This window comes from Eleutherodactylus coqui, chromosome 2, assembly GCF_035609145.1.
Source record: "Eleutherodactylus coqui strain aEleCoq1 chromosome 2, aEleCoq1.hap1, whole genome shotgun sequence".
Lineage (NCBI taxonomy): Eukaryota > Metazoa > Chordata > Amphibia > Anura > Eleutherodactylidae > Eleutherodactylus > Eleutherodactylus coqui.
Genome location: NC_089838.1, coordinates 195,341,621 through 195,362,279, shown reverse-complemented (window position 1 = coordinate 195,362,279; position 20,659 = coordinate 195,341,621). Strand labels below are relative to the sequence as shown.

The following is a 20,659-nucleotide window of genomic DNA, read 5'->3' as shown; positions in this document are numbered from 1 at the left end:
TGAACGGCCTTCGTCCCACCTTGTGGGGTGCTCGGCCATCATATGTCTGCGCATGCTGGTGGTGGTGAGGCTGGTGGTGGTGGCTCCCCGGCTGATCTTGGCGCGACAAAGGTTGCACACCACTGTTCGTCGGTCGTCTACACTCTCAGTGAAAAACTGCCAGACCATTGAGCACCTCGGCCTCTGCAGGGTGGCATGGCGCGAGGGGGCGCTTTGGGAAACAGTTGGTGGATTATTCGGTCTGGCCCTGCCTCTACCCCTGGCCACCGCACTGCCTCTTCCAACCTGCCCTGCTGTTGCACTTGCCTCCCCCTCTGAAGACCTGTCCTGAGTAGGCGTAGCAAACCAGGTGGGGTCAGTCACCTCATCGTCCTGCTGCTCTTCCTCCAAATCCTCTGTGCGCTCCTCCCTCAGACTTACTCCAATTACTACTACCTGAGTGATAGACAACTGTGTCTCATCATCATCATCCTCCTCACCCACTGAAAGCTCTTGAGACAGTTGCCGGAAGTCCCCAGCCTCATCCCCCGGACCCCGGGAACTTTCCAAAGGTTGGGCATCGGTCACGACAAACTCCTCCGGTGGGAGAGGAACCATTGCTGGCCATTCTGGGCAGGGGCCCGGGAACAGTTCCTGGGAGTCTGCCTGCTCCTCAGAATGTGTCATTGTAATGGAGTGAGGAGGCTGGGAGGAAGGAGGAGCAGCAGCCAGAGGATTCAGAGTTGCAGCAGTGGACGGCGCAGAACTCTGGGTGGTCGATAGATTGCTGGATGCATTTTCTGCCATCCACGACAGGACATGCTCACACTGCTCATTTTCTAATAAAGGTCTACCGCGTGGACCCATTAATTGTGAGATGAATGTGCGGACGCCAGAAACGTGCCTCTCTCCTAATCCCGCAGCAGTCGGCTGCGATACACCTGGATCAGGAGCTCGGCCTGTGCCCACACCCTCACTTGGGCCTACGCGTCCTCGGCCACGTCCTCGCCCGCGTCCACGTCCTCTAGGCCTACCCCTACCCCTCAGCATGCTGTATTACCAGTAGTGCAGAAACAGAACGCTGTAATTAAATGTGCCGCTTATTGGCCTGTGGTTGGAGGCTGACTTCCCTTACGGAACGCACAGCAGATCCAGGAAACAATTTTGCACAAGGCTGGTGTAACGCTTAGCTGCGTATTAGTTAGGACTACTACCCCAGCAGATAGATACTGTAGGCAGAGTATAATATTATGTATACTGTTTCCCTCTGGCGGGATGACGGCGCTGATGTAACAGAGACAGCAGATCCAGGAAACAATGTTGCGCAAGCCTGCTGTAACGCTTAGCTGCGTATTAATTAGGACTACTACCCCCAGCAGATAGATACTGTAGGCAGCGTATAATATTATGTATACTGTTTCCCTCTGGCGGGATGACGGCGCTGATCTAACAGAGACAGCAGATCCAGGAAACAATTTTGCGCAAGCCTGCTGTAAGGCTTAGCTGCGTATTAATTAGGACTACTACCCCCAGCAGATAGATACTGTAGGCAGCGTATAATATTATGTATACTGTTTCCCTCTGGCGGGATGACGGCGCTGATGTAACAGAGACAGCAGATCCAGGAAACAATTTTGCGCAAGCCTGCTGTAACGCTTAGCTGCGTATTAATTAGGGCTACTACCCCCAGCAGACACGCAGTAAACGGAAGACGGTCACAGGCAGCCCAAATATAGTATTTTTCCCCAAATTTTTGGAAAAAGCCCACTGCCTATATAGCCTGAATATCTCTTTCCCTGCCTCACCAGTACTGGCCCTATACTCTGTACAATGACTGCAGACTGCGGACGCAATGCTCTGCACAGCCGGTAGACAAAAAAAAAAATTGTGCAACACTGCTAAAAGCAGCCTCAACAGTACTGCACCCGGTCAGACTGCAGACTGCGGACGCAATGCTCTGCACGGCCAATAGACAAAAAAAAAAAATTGTGCAACACTGCTAAAAGCAGCCTCAACAGTACTGCACACGGTCAGATGTGGCCCTAAGAAGGGCCATTGGGGTTTTTGAAGCCTAAAATCCCTCCTAACGCTCTCCCTATAGCAGCTCCGGCACCAGCAGCACTTTCCCTGATCTCTGTCAGAATGCATCTGTGGCGAGCCGCGGGAGGGGCCGATTTATATACTCGGGTGACACCTGATCTCGCCAGCCACTCACTGCAGGGGGTGGTATAGGGCTTGAACTTAGCAGGGGGAAGTTGTAATGCCTTCCCTGTCTTTCTATTGGCCAGAAAAGCGCGCTAACGTCTCAGAGATGAAAGTGAAAGTAACTCGAACATCGCGTGGTGCTCGCCTCTAGTAACGAGCATCTCGAACACGCTAATACACGAATGAGTATCAAGCTCGGACGAGTACGTTCGCTCATCTCTATTTATTACCCCCCAGCAAGCTGGGTACTCATTTGACCGACCTCGGAAGGATGGAAGGCTGAGTCAACCTTGAGCCGGCTACCTGAGCCATGCGGGAATTGAACTCGCAGCTTTCAAATTGCGAGTGAGAGCTTAGGACTGCATACTGCTGCCTTAACACTCTGCGCCACACAAGTAGAGGAAGAGAACACACAATAGGACTTTGCGGGTGATGTAATTTTAGTACTTCCATACCTACTGTCTCCAATATAATTGATGATTTCTCCAAGATTTCATACTACAAAATTAACATTTCAAAATCACAAATATTTAACCTAGGAATCAAAAAATCCTTTGTTACCCAGTTTACCAATTTATACAAATTTACTTGGGCTAAAATTCCATACCTAACATAGGCATTTGATTAACCGCTTCCAACATCAAAATTATTTGAAGTAAACTTTAAACCTCTAATCCCCTCGATTAAAACAGAATTAGATAAATTTAGAACCTATGGCATCTCCTGGCTAGTTAGAATCGCTACAGTCGAAATGATGATCCTTCCCAAAATTCTTTATTTTTTCCGTAATGTCCCAATCCATTTACCAATAGCCTTTCTAAAAAAAATTCAACCACTATCCAATCTTTTATTTGGAGGAATAAAATATCTAAAACTAAAGATGACTTTCTCTTCTAGCACCAAAGGAAAGGGGATCTTAGCTCTCCTTCAATCATACAATATTATAGAGCTTCTATCTTAGAACAACTCAGATCTTAATGGCTCAACGATCACTTAAGATTATGGGCCCCAATTGAAAACTTTATAATTGGGAAATTCTCACTTAGGAACCATTTACTAGCGCACCTGTTTTTTAAGTTTAACTATCCCTTCCATTTGGCCGCATTTCAAGCCATTACAAATATTTGGGACATATTAGCTGTCAAAAAAGGCCTGATTGCATTCCCCAAGCATAACTCAAGTATTGATATTCTGTCTATTGCAACTGAAGATCTAGATCTCTCAAACTGGAAAAAACGGAGTATGTCCCAAGTCAAACAGCTTTGGACAGATCAGGATTTCATTACCTTTCCAGATCTTGTATCCATTTTCAAAATCCCTAGACCAGATTTATTCAAATACTTTTAAATTCAACACCTACTGCAAAAATCTCAACCACCCCTTCCCCACACACACAGACACACTAGCATTAATGTCCCCTCAAAACTAGAAGCCAGGTTGAATTTCATTCAAGGAGCCAATAAAGGACTCTCGATATGATACCAGATTTTAATCTCTTACACACAAGATCCATTAGCACCTATAAAAAAGAAGTGGGAAATATATCTTCAAACCCCAATAACAGATGAACAATGGCTAAATAGTTTCTCCTCCATATTATCAGTATCCAGATCTACAAACCACTTAAAAACCTACGCAAAATTATATACCGATAGTACCTCACTCACCAGAAACTTAGCAACATTTCTCCACTGTTGGAGATGTGGTTCACCAGAAGGAACTCTAGTACAGCTGTGGTGGAACTGTCCATATATTTCAGGGTTGTTGACTCAGTCTTTCAATTACAACTCGGTCACATGAGCGATTTTTTACGTGCGTGGAAAAAAACTAAAAATCGCACTTAGCATGTAAAAAAATCACGTGACCGCGTCCATTGACACCCATATGTTCTATTTTTGCAGGTGTGAATTTTAAGTGCATGTAAAAATCGCACATGTGACCGCTTCCATTGGAAACCATTGATTCTATACAGATGCAATTTAAAATCTCACCTATACATGCGTGAAAAAAAAAGGCGCTTGTAAGCCCTCAATGTCTACTCTTTGTTGTATATAGAGATGAGCGAGCACCAAAATGCTCGGGTGCTCGTTACTCGGGACGAAATTATCGCGATGCTCGAGGGTTCGTTTCGAGTAACGAACCCCACTGAAGTCAATGGGCGACCCGAGCATTTTTGTATATCGCCGATGCTCGCTAAGGTTTTCATTTGTGAAAATCTGGGCAATTCAAGAAAGTGATGGGAACGACACAGCAACGGATAGGGCAGGCGAGGGGCTACATGTTGGGCTGCATCTCAAGTTCCCAGGTCCCACTATTAAGCCACAATAGCGGCAAGAGTGGGGCCCCCCCCTCCCAACAACTTTTACTTCTGAAAAGCCCTCATTAGCAATGCATACCTTAGCTAAGCACCACACTACCTCCAACAAAGCACAATCACTGCCTGCATGACACTCCGCTGCCACTTCTCCTGGGTTACATGCTGCCCAACCCCCCCCCCCCCTCCCCCAGCACGACGCAGTGTCCACAGCGCACGCCAAAGTGTCCCTGCGCAGCCTTCAGCTGCACTCATGCCACACCACCCTCATGTCTATTTATAAGTGCGTCTGCCATGAGGAGGAACCGCAGGCACACACTGCACAGGGTTGGCACGGCTAGGCAGCGACCCTCTTTAAAAGGGGCGGGGCGATAGCCCACAATGCTGTACAGAAGCAATGAGAAATATAATCCTGTGCCACCGCCATCAGGAGCTGCACACGTGGGCATAGCAATGGGGAACCTATGTGCCACACACTATTCATTCTGTCAAAGTGTCTGCATGCCCCAGTCAGACCGCGTTTTTTTATAAATAGTCACAGGCAGGTACAACTCCGCAATGGGAATTCCGTGTGCACCCACAGCATGGGTGGCTCTCTGGAACCCACCGGCTGTACATAAATGTATCCCATTGCAGTGCCCTGGACAGCAGAGCTAACGTCAGATTAAATGCAGGTGGACTTCGGCCCACACTGCATGCCCCAATCTGACCGGGGTTTTTAATTCATAGACACAGGCAGGTACAACTCCCTGTGGACCCACAGCATGGGTGGGTGCCAGGAAGCCACCGGCGGTACATAAATATATCCCATTGCATTGCCAATCACAGCTGAGGTAATGTCATGTTTAATGCAGGTGGGCTTCGGCCCACACTGCATGCCCCAGTCAGACTGGGGTTCTTTAGAAGTAGACACATGCAGTTACAACTCCCTGTGGACCCACAGCATGGGTGGCTCCCTGGAACCCACCGGCGGTACATAAATATATCCCATTGCAGTGCCCAGCACAGCTGATGTAACGTCAGCTGTAATGCAGGTGGGCTAAAAATTAATTGGATTACACTGTAGGCGAGGGCCCCAAAAAATTGGTGTACCAACAGTACTAATGTACCTCAGAAAAATTGCCCATGCCCAACCAAGAGGGCAGGTGAAACCCATTAATCGCTTTGGTTAATGTGGCTTAATTTGTAACTAGGCCTAGAGGCAGCCCAGTTAAAATAAAAATTGGTTCAGGTGCAAGTTTCAACGCTTTAATGAGCATTGAAACGTATAAACATTGTTTACAAAAATTATATGACTGAGCCTTGTGGGCCTAAGAAAAATTGCCCGTTCGGCGTGATTACGTCAGATTTCAGGAGGAGGAGCAGGAGGAGGAGGATGAATATTATACACAGATTGATGAAGCTAAAAGGTCCACGTTTTTGATGGTGATAGAGAACAATGCTTCCATCCGCGGGTGCAGCCCACGTATTGTTTAGGTATCGCTGCTGTCCGCTGGTGGAGAAGAGAAGTCTGGGGAAATCCAGGCTTTGTTCATCTTGATGAGTGTAAGCCTGTCGGCACTGTCGGTTGACAGGCGGGTACGCTTATCCGTGATGATTCCCCCAGCCGCACTAAACACCCTCTCTGACAAGACGCTAGCCGCAGGACAAGCAAGCACCTCCAGGGCATACAGCGTGAGTTCAGGCCACGTGTCCAGCTTCGACACCCAGTAGTTGTAGGGGGCAGAGGCATCACGGAGGACGGTCGTGCGATCGGCTACGTACTCCCTCACCATCCTTTTACAGTGCTCCCGCCGACTCAGCCTTGACTGGGGAGTGGTGACACAGTCTTGCTGGGGAGCTAGAAAGCTGTCAAAGGCCTTAGAGAGTGTTCCCCTGCCTGTGCTGTACATGCTGCCTGATCTCTGCGCCTCCCCTGCTACCTGGCCCTCAGAGCTGCGCCTTTTGCCACTAGCGCTGTCGGATGGGAATTTTACCATCAGCTTGTCCGCCAGGGTCCTGTGGTATAGCATCACTCTGGAACCCCTTTCCTCTTCGGGAATGAGAGTGGAAAGGTTCTCCTTATACTGTGGGTCGAGCAGTGTGTACACCCAGTAATCCGTAGTGGCCAGAATGCTTGTAACGCGAGGGTCACGAGAAAGGCATCCTAACATGAAGTCAGCCATGTGTGCCAGGGTACCTGTACGCAACACATGGCTGTCATCCGCACTAGGATCCTCCTCCTCCTCCTCCTCCTCAGGCCATACACGCTGAAAGGATGACAGGCAAGCAGCATGGGTACCCTCAGCAGTGGGCCAAGCTGTCTCTTCCCCCTCCTCCTCATCCTCGTCATGCTCCTCCTCCTCAACGCGCTGAGATATAGACAGGAGGGTGCCTGACTATCCAGCGACATACTGTCTTCCCCCGCCTCTGTTTCCGAGTGCAAAGCGTCTGCCTTTATGCTTTGCAGGGAACTTCTCAAGAGGCATAGCAGAGGAATGGTGACGCTAATGATTGCAGCATTGCCGCTCACCATCTGGGTAGACTCCTCAAAGTTTCCAAGGACCTGGCAGATGTCTACCAACCAGGCCCACTCTTCTGTAAAGAATTGAGGAGGCTGACTCCCACTGCACCGCCCATGTTGGAGTTGGTATTCCACTATAGCTCTACGCTGCTCATAGAGCCTGGCCAACATGTGGAGCGTAGAGTTCCACCGTGTGGGCACGTCGCACAGCAGTCGGTGCACTAGCAGATGAAACCGATGTTGCAGGGTGCGCAGGGTGGCAGCGTCCGTGTGGGACTTGCGGAAATGTGCGCAGAGCCGGCGCACCTTTCCGAGCAGGTCTGACAAGTGTGGGTAGCTTTTCAGAAAGCGCTGAACCACCAAATTAAAGACGTGGGCCAGGCATGGCACGTGCGTGAGGCTGCCGAGCTGCAGAGTCGCCACCAGGTTACAGCCGTTGTCACACACGACCATGCCTGGTTGGAGGCTCAGCGGCGCAAGCCAGCGGTCGGTCTGCTCTGTCAGACCCTGCAGCAGTTCATGGGCCGTGTGCCTCTTCTCTCCTAAGCTGAGTAGTTTCAGCACGGCCTGCTGACGCTTGCCCACCGCTGTGCTGCCATGCCGCGCGACACCAACTGCTGGCGACGTGCTGCTGCTGACACATCTTGATTGCGAGACAGAGGTTGCGTAGGAGGAGGAGGAGGAGGGTGGTTTAGTGGAGGAAGCATACACCGCCGCAGATACCACCACCGAGCTGGGGCCCGCAATTCTGGGGGTGGGTAGGATGTGAGCGGTCCCAGGCTCTGACTCTGTCCCAGCCTCCACTAAATTCACTCAATGTGCCGTCAGGGAGATATAGTGGCCCTGCCCGCCTGTGCTTGTCCACGTGTCTGTTGTTAAGTGGACCTTGGCAGTAACCGCGTTCGTGAGGGCCCGTACAATGCTGCGGGAGACGTGGCCATGCAGGGCTGGGACGGCACATCGGGAAAAGTAGTGGCAACTGGGCAAGTTGGGGCACAGGGGAAGAGGCAGTGGTGCAAACCGGAGGTGGTGAACGGCCTTCGTCCCACCTTGTGGGGTGCTTGGCCATCATATGTCTGCGCATGCTGGTGGTGGTGAGGCTGGTGGTGGTGGCTCCCCGGCTGATCTTGGTGCGACAAAGGTTGCACACCACTGTTTGTCGGTCGTCTGCACTCTCAGTGAAAAACTGCCAGACCTTTGAGCACCTCGGCCTCTGCAGAGTCGCATGGCGTGAGGGGGCGCTTTGGGAAACAGTTGGTGGATTATTCGGTCTGGCCCTGCCTCTACCCCTGGCCACCGCACTGCCTCTTCCAACCTGCCCTGCTGCTGCACTTGCCTCCCCCTCTGAAGACCTGTCCTCAGTAGGCGTAGCAAACCAGGTGGGGTCAGTCACCTCATCGTCCTGCTGCTCTTCCTCCGAATCCTCTATGCGCTCCTCCCTCGGAATTACTCCAATTACTACTACCTGAGTGATAGACAACTGTGTCTCATCGTCATCGTCCTCCTCAGCCACTGAAAGCTCTTGAGACAGTTGCCGGAAGTCCCCAGCCTCACCCCCCGGACCCCGGGAACCTTCCAAAGGTTGGGCATCGGTCACGACAAACTCCTCCGGTGGGAGAGGAACCATTGCTGGCCATTCTGGGCAGGGGCCCGGGAACAGTTCCTGGGAGTCTGCCTGCTCCTCAGAATGTGTCATTGTAATGGAGTGAGGAGGCTGGGAGGAAGGAGGAGCAGCAGCCAGAGGATTCAGAGTTGCAGCAGTGGACGGCGCAGAACTCTGGGTGGTCGATAGATTGCTGGATGCACTTTCTGCCATCCACGACAGGACATGCTCACACTGCTCATTTTCTAATAAAGGTCTACCGCGTGGACCCATTAATTGTGAGATGAATGTGGGGACGCCAGAAACGTGCCTCTCTCCTAATCCCGCAGCAGTCGGCTGCGATACACCTGGATCAGGAGCTCGGCCTGTGCCCACACTCTGACTTGGGCCTCCGCGTCCTCGCCCGCGTCCACGTCCTCTAGGCCTACCCCTACCCCTCATCATGGTGTATTACCAGTAGTGCAGAAACAGAACGCTGTAATTAAATGTGCCGCTTATTGGCCTGTGGTTGGAGGCTGACTTCGCTTACGGAACGCACAGCAGAGGCAGTAAAGAATTTTGCGCAAGCCTGCTGTAACACTTAGCTGGCTGCATATGAATTAGGACAACTACCCCCAGCAGAGACCCAGTACACTTGTGGACAGGAATACAGCGGTGATGTAAGAGGCAACACAGAGGCAGGAAAGAATTTTGTGCAAGCCTGCTGTAACACTTAGCTGGCTGCGTATGAATTAGGACAACTACCCCCAGCAGAGACCCAGTACACTTGTGGACAGGAATACAGTGGTGATGTAAGAGGCAACACAGAGGCAGGAAAGAATTTTGCGCAAGCCTGCTGTAACACTTAGCTGGCTGCGTATGAATTAGGACAACTACCCCCAGCAGAGACCCAGTACACTTGTGGACAGGAATACAGCGGTGATGTAAGAGGCAACACAGAGGCAGGAAAGAATTTTGCGCAAGCCTGCTGTAACACTTAGCTGGCTGCGTATGAATTAGGACAACTACCCCCAGCAGAGACCCAGTACACTTGTGGACAGAAATACAGCGGTGATGTAAGAGGCAACACAGAGGCAGGAAAGAATTTTGCGCAAGCCTGCTGTAACACTTAGCTGGCTGCGTATGAATTAGGACAACTACCCCCAGCAGAGACCCAGTACACTTGTGGACAGGAATACAGCGGTGATGTAAGAGGCAACACAGAGGCAGGAAAGAATTTTGCGCAAGCCTGCTGTAACACTTAGCTGGCTGCGTATGAATTAGGACAACTACCCCCAGCAGAGACCCAGTACACTTGTGGACAGGAATACAGCGGTGATGTAAGAGGCAACACAGAGGCAGGAAAGAATTTTGCGCAAGCCTGCTGTAACACTTAGCTGGCTGCGTATGAATTAGGACAACTACCCCCAGCAGAGACCCAGTACACTTGTGGACAGGAATACAGCGGTGATGTAAGAGGCAACACAGAGGCAGGAAAGAATTTTGCGCAAGCCTGCTGTAACACTTAGCTGGCTGCGTATGAATTAGGACAACTACCCCCAGCAGAGACCCAGTACACTTGTGGACAGGAATACAGCGGTGATGTAAGAGGCAACACAGAGGCAGGAAAGAATTTTGCGCAAGCCTGCTGTAACACTTAGCTGGCTGCGTATGAATTAGGACAACTACCCCCAGCAGAGACCCAGTACACTTGTGGACAGGAATACAGCGGTGATGTAAGAGGCAACACAGAGGCAGGAAAGAATTTTGCGCAAGCCTGCTGTAACACTTAGCTGGCTGCGTATGAATAAGGACAACTACCCCCAGCAGAGACCCAGTACACTTGTGGACAGGAATACAGCGGTGATGTAAGAGGCAACACAGAGGCAGGAAAGAATTTTGCGCAAGCCTGCTGTAACACTTAGCTGGCTGCGTATGAATTAGGACAACTACCCCCAGCAGAGACCCAGTACACTTGTGGACAGGAATACAGCGGTGATGTAAGAGGCAACACAGAGGCAGGAAAGAATTTTGCGCAAGCCTGCTGTAACACTTAGCTGGCTGCGTATGAATTAGGACAACTACCCCCAGCAGAGACCCAGTACACTGAGGACGGTCATAGGCAGCCCAAATAGATTTTTTTCCCCAAATGTTTTTGGAAAGGCCCACTGCCTATATACACTAAATATGTCTTCTGTCCCTGCCTCACCACTACTGGCCCTGGACAATGTAAAATTACTGCAGGACGCAATGCTCTGCACGGCCGATATACAAAAAAAAAAAAAAAGTGCAACACTGCAAAAAGCAGCCTCCACACTACTGCTCACAGTTAGATGTGGCCCTACGAAGGACCGTTGGGGTTCTTGAAGCCTAAAATAACTCCTAACGCTCTCCCTATAGCAGCTCCGGCATCAGCAGCACTTTCCCTGATCTCTGTCAGAATGCATCTGTGGCGAGCCGCGGGAGGGGCTGATTTATATACTCGGGTGACACCTGATCTCGCCAGCCACTCACTGTAGGGGGAGGGTATAGGGCTTGAACGTCGCAGGGGGAAGTTGTAATGCCTTCCCTGTCTTTCTATTGGCCAGAAAAGCGCGCTAACGTCTCAAAGATGAAAGTGAAAGTAACTCGAACATCGAGTGGTACTCGTCTTGAGTAACGAGCATCTCGAACACGCTAATACTCGAACGAGTATCAAGCTCGGACGAGTACGTTCGCTCATCTCTAGTTGTATACAGTTATCCCCAAACCCAGCTATGGCTTTACTAAACCTAGATTCTGATCAACTACCCCATAATGTACGTACCCCCTTGTTACATGTTCAGATAGCTACAAGAATATCTATTGCCCAGATTTGGAATGGTAATTCTCTTCCTTCTATAACAGATACAATTAAGGTTGTGAATAACTATAGCTGGTTTGAATTTCTGCATTTCTGTGCATCAAATAGAAAAGGAAAATTCATGAAAAATTGGGAAGTCTGGATCCAAAGCAATTTTTGCTACATGCCAAAGTCCTATTTGCTTTGATTGCCCTTCTCTCTATTTTCTTTTCTTATTCTAAATACTAGACTGATGACCTGACGCAAAAGTTTCTAGTTCTATTTTGTTTAAGTTGCACATTTCAACCTCTATGTGAGAAACTCTGTGATGACCAATCCAATGAGGTTAACTGTGTATTATTACTTCTGTAATTACATTGAAAAACCTTTTTTCAATAAAAATCGTATGTTCAAAAAAAAAAAAACCTTACTATTTTAGGAGTGTTCTAAAATTATGATAGCACTTTCTTTCTATGTCATTGTTTCCCATTGTAACCAGTAAAATCACTATTTTTTCATTTTCAAATCAGGTTGAACTTAGTTTAATTCTATGGGCAATACAGACATCCCTTTTTATCTTTCATATAGAGTCACAAATACAAAAAGAGCGCCAACATGCCACAACTGTTAATGGATATTTACTTGTCAACTCATTACATACTTAAAGAAATGGTACAAGAAAGAAAAAAGTAGGTCCGCGCTCCGCAGGAACATATACTCTCCACCAGCAATGTTGCAAAGTCGATCTCTTTAATAACCTCTGTACAACGCATTTCGTCCATACCAGACTTTTTCAAGTGCATGTACTTGAAAAAGTCCGGTACGGACGAAACGCGTTGTACAGAGGTTATTAAAGAGATCGACTTTGCAACATTGCTGGTGGAGAGTATATGTTCCTGCGGAGCGCGGACCTAGTTTTTTCTTTCTTGTACCATTTGTTTGCGGCTCTCTGGATTGAGGGACGGAAGTTTTCGCTGGCCCTCCTGTCTGTCTAGCCCAGCGGGATTAGAGGAACCTCTCAAGTTGTCATATGGTTTTCATGGATATGGGGTGTTAGTGGGGATCCTCCCTGTACGGCTCCACTATGCACCGGGTAAGTTACACCCACATTCACCTTTTTTTGTGTGCTGAGTGATTAAGAATTGAAGCAATAGCCTACATTGGACCTTCTCGGAGCGCTGTCCTAATTTTATACTTTGTTTTACATACTTAAAGAAAATAGTTAATGTCCTTGATTTAAGGTTTATCTCCTTACCATCATTTTTACATTTTTCCCAGGAACACCCTTAATACAAAAAGAAGAAATTAAATGCATGTAGATTCCACAAGCTAAATTATACAGTATTTATATATTTGATTTTCATGAATTGAAAAGGCAATCATATTGTACATTCAAGATCAAATTTTGCAGTTAGATTTATTTAATCACATCTCTACACAAAGAACACAATCCTGTCTTTGCGCGGGCTATGACTCCATTTTTTCAACATTTTCTAGATGCTTTCAAAAAAACGTTACAAATTGCAAGCACTTTTCGTAGCATTTCTTACAAGCTTTTTGATCAGGATTTATATGTAGTTATGTTTGTAACGTGTTTCTCCTATTTTTTGTCAAGTATTACGAAGAAGGCTATGGAAAAAATGCCATAAAATCACTGTACCCAAAGCATGTTACATTTTGAAAAAATGCAGAAAACACCTAAAAGATGGGTGGGGGGAAAACTACAAACAAAAATACTCTGCATGTGACTTTACAATGATTTATTACAGATCTTAAAGGAGCACTAACTCATCTAGCAGCTTGTGTTAGTCTCATCATTTCTATAATATACTTGCATTATTGTTGCTTTACCACTTTTAATCACATTTGAAGTGGCTGCCACTAGGGATCTTCCTTCCAGCTTCTCTGTAATCCACTCTCTGTCGTTAGGTACATAACGTCTGTGATAATAAGGGCACCAGGACGTTTCACTGGAACTATGTTCACAAGGCATCTGCCTGTGAACATAGCTCCTCCCCCTGCTAAACAGGGGAGAGGAACTATGTTTTCAGGCAGATGCCTTGCACTCAGAGGTTGCAGGCTGACAGATCTGCAGACTCTGTGATAAAGCTCTCCACAATCTCTGCATATTGTGCTGTTATAGTGTCTTAGTGTGTGCCTGTGCACATATTATTAGAGTAGGCTTACTAACCATTTAGATAGAATGTGTATGAATGTCTGAATCTTCCATGGAAAGCAGATAGGTGGGCATGTCCTGCTGATTGGACAAGAGACAGTGCAAAGCAGCATGGGAAGTCAGGGCAAGGAAGTGCAGGACAATGAACTACTGGCAGAATGCTAGGCTTGCTACATGCCCCCTGCATGAAAGTGGATTGCAAACAACAGAACAGCAGAAAAATAGGGAACACCACCTGAAAATCAAAACCTACAGACATGAAACAGGGTGCAAACACCTAAAAATGAGAGAAGTATGGAGAATCTGGTGTATTTTAGATAAATTGTTTAAAACTCAGATACACTTTAATGTAAAAGCTAGCTGCAGTTCTTTTTTGCATAGAAATAAAATGCTACAAAGAATGCTATTTGTTAATCTGGCCTAAATGAGATCAGACTGCATGAGCATTTTAACAAGGTAGTTCTACAATGGTTGCCATAATAATATGAGTTGCAAAACACCCAATCAACTTCCATCAGATTTGGTGGCCAAAAAAACAATAAACATAAAATAAACATAAACATTCCTGAAATAAACATCAACAATGCTACAGTACTTTTATCAGCTGTAAAAATTATAATATTACATTACTTCTTGCTACAATAGTTTTAGAGATAACAGAAATATAAAGTATGTCTTATTACCTGGGGTCCTGGTGGCCCAGGGGAGCCTATTGGTCCTGTATCACCCCGATCACCCTTTATCCCTATAGTACTAGATATTCCACCCTGTAGAAATTTAGGGGTTAATATTATTACTCTGGCAAACATACAGTAAATATACAAAATAACAATCTGGTTTAGATTATTTAAGTGAATCAATGAAAAACTGAAATACAACATGATGGATGAACATTAAAACTATTATTCCTATATAGATAATACCCCCCAAAATAATAGAAATAAATAAAAACTAATGAAATCAACCACTGCTGATATAGGTGCAGTTCACAAGTAAGACTATTCCAAACTAGCATAATGCTTGCGTTTTCAATAGATTCATTATCAGATTTTAATAAGAAGCCTAAGTGATACTATTGGTAGGTAACAAATGCCTTCTGTTAGGATTCATTCCTCCATTGACTACAATGGTAAACATAACGGAAGTCAAGTTTGCAGGTTTCAATTTTTATTTAGCTGCAAAGGTATTCTAGTCTGAACTAGCAACAATTTGCCATTCAAAAATGCTATTCAAATCAATGGGGCTATTAACAAAAATATGTTTCCATTTTTTTCTTGATCTTTACACAGTTTAATGACTCAAATGTACTTTGAATTGAAAGTATGGAACAAATAAGAAGTATAAAAAATAAAAAAATACTGAATTCACTTTGTTTTATCAAATTAAATCTAGATTTTTGACTCTTCCATGTAGCTGAAATAACAGCTTTATACGATCAAGGCATTCTTACTACAATTGCATTCTAAAATTATACAGAAATTTCTTCACAACATTGTTACAGAAGTTCCCACAAATGTGCTGCACTTGTAGGTTGCTTTGTTTCCTCCCTTCTGTCTTGCTCCTCTCAAACACGCCCAACAGAGTTTAAGTGAGGAGACTGTGCAGGCTACTCCATTCTTTGAAGCCTACCAGCTTCTTCTTGTCTTCTTAAGAATTCCTGACATAACCTATAAGTATGTTTTGGATCATTGTCTTGCTGTAATTTAAACCGTTGACCAACTAAGCACACACCAGAGGGTATTGTATGGCATATAAAAATGCTGTGGTAGCCCTTTTTGCCCAGTGTACCACTCACCCTATGCAAGTTGCCAATTCTGGATCTAGCAAAAGAGCCCCAGACACTCCTCCTCCATGTTTGATAGTTGGTGTCACATACTTAGGAACTATCCTTTCACCTACTCAACGGCATACAAAACCCTGCATGATGTACCAAATTGATGTCAAATTTTGATTCATCAGTCCATAAGACCTTCTTCCACTCTTTAGTAGTATACTAAAGAGGCTCATTGGCCAAGGCAAGTCTTTTTTTAAATTTTGCAATCTTCAGTGGCTTTCTTATTGATACTCCATCTTATCAAACCTGCAGATAGAAGGCTTCTCTTCATAGTTGAAATGGAAACTTGTTTATTTTTTGCAGCATGAGGGCGAGCACCCACTGGCGTTTTTTTACCTGCGTTTTGCTTTTTGCGTTTTGCGTTTTTCCTGCACAGGCATAGAGATAACATGTGTTCCTGTCCACTGGCGTTTTTTTTGCATTGCGTTTGCGTTTTTACCATAGGAACTGTCAGTTGCATATGTGTCCTTATTTTTCTCCATGGAAATTAATGGCAAAGCCGCGAAAACGCCGCGAAAAACGCCGCGGAAAACGCGCGGAAAAAACGCGGGACACGTGGCGAAAACGCTGCGTTTTTTTCCCGCGGGAAACGCAAACGCCAGTGGGTGCTCGCCCTTAAGCTGTAGTTGAAGATTTTGTGCAGTGAGGCTTCCATCACGCAAACTGTTGACGCTCCAAAAGCTTGTCATCTGATTTTATAGTGCCCTTTGGTCTGCCAGACCTCTTTCTCGCAGAGTTTCCTTCAGTTTCCAAGTTTGCTTTCTTGGCATTTCTCTATAGACCAGACCTATACTAATTGTCTGTCTTCTTTGGTTTATTCTTTTTTCTTGTCATTATGATAGAAATATACAATGTCCTGAGAAGCAAACTGTCCAAATCCTGCCCTCAAGGGTGTAGTAATACAATTTGTTCCAACACTAATTATATATAATCAGAGGGTTTGAGAGTAATTTACAAAAGTTGGAACACCTGTAGGAATAGTTTGCATCCAATTTGAAATCATAATTTTATTTCTGTGCTGCAGAGCACATCTGTCCTTGATGTGTTCCCTGAAAAAAGCCCTTTCGTTAAAATCATATATTCAGACTTTAGCTGTATGTCAAGTTAAAATGTGATATTTTTATGTTTTAACTCACTTTTGAACCTTTGGACCATATAATGTTATTTGCTGGACTTGAACTGTGTTAATGTAAAAAATAACTGGAAAAATTGAGGTGTTCTAAAACTTTTGACTGGTAGCAGATTTGGTTTGGTGAGTGTATCAAAGCAGAAAAATAAATTGTAGTATTACAGCAAAACATATAATCCACAGAAAATAATCCTGGGTCAGAATGTGACTTGTAATGTCTCCTCTTATAGACAGTGTACTATATTTTTGATTGCCCTTTTTGCACTTTATATCACATTATATACAGGATGTACTTTATGCATGAAGTTGTGTTGTTATGACCTTCCTGTTGAGGTCCTCTCTCTTGGCATGTGGACTCATTTCACTTCTTTAACTATGTGTAAACAATAAAGATGATATTTTATAGACAATAGTCTTTGGTACCTTAGCATTTTGTAGATTTTGTGCTGCACTATTCTGACTAGTAAAAAGGATTGATTACAAAACAGATACATGATGAATCCTACAAAAATAGATGCCATGACATCAGTGTGGACAAAGTCATGTTTATTGCTAATGAACCATTTTTAAACAGATACTTACATCTCCTGGCTCTCCTTTCTGACCAGGCTCTCCCTGCAAATAGCACAATCCATGTTTAAATAGTTTATATATTAGAATTATATCAATTTATACATTCTGTTCTATTCTATATCAGTGTATATACAGTATAACATACACTAATATACTGTATAATGCACATACAATACATACTGTATTCTCCTAATGAAAGCACATGATATGAATATAAGTATAGCAAACTGAGATAAATATTAAATAATATATTTTAACGTGTTTCTGCCTGCAATGCTATCTGCTTTCCAAAAGGAACAACGTTCAGTAGTGGAAGCTTGTTTCTTTTTACCATTCTGCATCAACAGGGAGTAAAGTTGTCAATGAGAATGCTGCTCTGACTAGAGTTTGCATTTCTTCCTTTGAACTATAGATATCTTGGAAATCAAGCAAGTATAATTTGGAGATGGTAAAAATATTTGCAAGAATACATTTTGAGTTACAGTACACATTTCACTTTTGTAAACTTGAAAGTAAGCTAAGAAAAATATAAACTTTTTTAGTTATATCCCAAATGTTAAAAAATGGTATCATCACTAGTGTGAGACAGCTGTGAGTTTGTGGAACCACCGTTATATTAAAATTAACATATTATGTATAACCTTTTGTCCAGGTGTTCCATGGATTTCATTTTTGCCATCCATGCCATTTTTTCCAGGCGAGCCTGGACTTCCCTATTAAAACAACAAGACAGGTATGAAATTCAATGGATAAAGGCCTAAGACATATACAGTACACAGCATAAATGAGTGCACTCCCTCTGAACATATAGATATATTTCTATTTCTAATATATCATCATTTTATTTCATGGAAGGGTGACAAAAATGTATTTTATTAAGCATATACTTAGTAACAACATAGAAAGATGGGGCATTAAAGAGGTTGCACCAGAATATCAAATTATCCCCTATCCACAGTGATTGGCTGCAGCCTTCACATGCTTAGACAGTTGCCTAGAGGTAAGCGGAGACCTGTGGGGACCGAAGCAGTAGGGAAAAGAGTGGCAGGTCAGGGGGACGAAACAGGGGAATATAAGCTCCATTATTTTCTAAACAATCACTTAGTTTTATAAATAAAAGTTTAGTCACTGAACAACCTTTTTATTATTCCTGTTTGAGTTTGATTGCTTAATAGACTTATCTGCTAATCAAAGAACCTAAGCTATCACCAGGAAACATGTTATCAAGTTGTGGTTTGTAGCTCTCAGTTTCACACGGGCGATCTGTTTATTCTTTGGTCACGATCGTGTGGGCCCCGTGATTAGTTGCCCACATGATTGTAACATAAGAATACACACTGGTTTCAGACAACTGGCCCTGTACTACAGGGAGGATGACATGGCCCTACCTAAGCGGGGACATCACCCCAATAAAGGACGAACCAGCGGTCTTCGGATCTGGGCCCTAGCTGCTCCTAGGAACCACGCACCAGAACAGGACACATAAATATGCCACATGACAGGAACAACTAGACAGAGTAAGCTGACACACAGAGCCGGAATCACAACATACAGCAGCCAAAATGCAACCACTAATAGTAGATAGTAAAGCTGAATATAAATACCAGGTATTAGTGGACATTTTGATCAAAACATGGAAGCTAGCAGGCAACTTCATGGCTCCTGGCTATACGGCTAGTCCCCACACTAACCAGGAGTCCAGCGGCACTGGACACAGTTCACACTGCTAGCTGCAACAGGACACAAGTGACACAGCAAGCTGTAGTAACATGACTGCTCACCCTGAACACCAGACAAACATTGACAGGAGCTGGGTTTATATGTGCTGCAGACTAAAGGAGATTGGCTGCTGGAGAATACCACACCCAGCAGCTCAAATAACTCCAACCTGAGAAGGTGTGCTCCTGGAACCCAGTAGTACAACAGATTCCAGCAGCACACCCTGACAAAACCATTCCTCACAATTAAGTTTTACGAATGAGCTCCCAAAAATTTTTTACCTAATGATCTGCCAACATCAGCGGGGAAACGCGTCGAAATTAGAATAGTACAAATTCGAGACATCTAGGGCGTATAAATTGAGATCTAATATCTTTAACGTCGAGTACATCCAAGCCTGAAGTGAAAGCAATATATTTAAGGTATCCATCTGGAGATCCAATACCTCGAATGTTGGGCATCTACAAATGCCATAACATCTGCGAATGGCATATTCATGATGCTCATCTTCAAAGGTTACTGAAGTATACACTGGTGTTTCAGTAATTTTTGCACTTTATATGTATCTGCGCTTGAGTGGTCGTGTAATTTCGGTTATCAGACTAGCGACACTTCAAGTATCCCTGCCATGTAGGCATTATTTAGGAGAACCAGTCTTTGAGGATCTATATGTATCCCTTATTGGATCGCAATTATCTATGAACAGCAAGGACTGCTACATACTCATTATCTGCCATTGAACATCGTGGCTATAACATTCATGTTCAATGTGATTTTGTCTGAGTATTAGTTATATGTTTTTCTGCCTCTGACGTATATCTCCCCCTCTGGCATCACATGTGCCCCACGTCTATACGGTTTTAAATTGAATCAATAAAGAGTATCTTTTAGCGAGTCTATTCTGTGAGGGGCCAATTGATTATATTACAGACTATTACTACCTCTGTGAATCCCTTTTTATTATGCCTGTTTCAGTTTGATGGCTTAATAGAATTATCTGCTAATCAAAGAACCTAAGTAGAGATGAGCGAACGTACTCGTCCGAGCTTGATATTCGTGCGAATATTAGGGTGTTCGGGATGCTCGTTACTCGAAACGAATACCACGCGGTGTTCTGGTTACTTTCAGTTTCCTCTCTGAGACGTTAGCGCGCTTTTCTGGCCAATTGAAAGACAGGGAAGGCATTACAACTTCCCCCTGTGACGTTCAAGCCCTATACCACCCCCCTGCAGTGAGTGGCTGGGAAGATCAGATGTCACCCGAGTATAAAAGTCGGCCCCTCCCGCGGCTCGCCACACATGCCTTGTGAGTTAGCTGAGGGAAAGTACTATCGTGCTGGTGCTGCTGTAGGGAGAGCGTTAGGAGTCAGTGTAGGCTTCAAGAACCCCAACGGTCCTTCTCAGGGCCACATCTACCTGTGTGCAGGCTGCTGCTAGCAGTGGTTTTTTTTTTTCTCAAAATCGGCAGTGCAGAGCATTGCACCCGGCATTAGGGACAGAAGTGGTGCATAGGCAGGGAGAGTGTTAGGAGTGAGTGTAGCCTTCAAGAACCTCAACGGTCCTTTCTAGGGCCAAATTTAAGCGTGTGCAGTACTGTGCTGGCTGCTGTTAGCAGTGTTGCATTTTTTTTTTTCTTCTAAAAATCGTCTGTGCAGAGCATTGCACCCTCCATTGATACTACAGGGACAGAATTGTGTAGGCAGGGCCACAACACAGTTATTGTTCATTGAATATACGCAGTGGGGTTTTCCCTTTGCTAAAAAGGACAAAAAATTATATTTGGCCTGCCTGTGTCAGTCCTAAGGTCTCCGTGTACGTGTGTGCT

At 45.1% G+C, this 20,659-nt stretch overlaps 1 protein-coding gene across 6 annotated transcripts in view; it reads right to left on the bottom strand.

The window, feature by feature from the left end:
* LOC136612061 (collagen alpha-1(VII) chain-like) overlaps window positions 1-20,659 on the bottom strand; it is a 268,004-nt gene that overhangs the window by 31,018 nt on the left and 216,327 nt on the right. For all 6 annotated transcript variants that reach the window (XM_066592145.1, XM_066592146.1, XM_066592144.1 and 3 more), the window contains 4 exons: window positions 17,758-17,829; window positions 17,126-17,158; window positions 14,264-14,347; window positions 12,660-12,689 (listed from right to left, as the gene is read on the bottom strand). In XM_066592145.1, coding sequence (XP_066448242.1) covers window positions 12,660-12,689; window positions 14,264-14,347; window positions 17,126-17,158; window positions 17,758-17,829 — 219 coding nt within the window. The remainder of the gene's footprint in view (window positions 1-12,659; window positions 12,690-14,263; window positions 14,348-17,125; window positions 17,159-17,757; window positions 17,830-20,659) is intronic.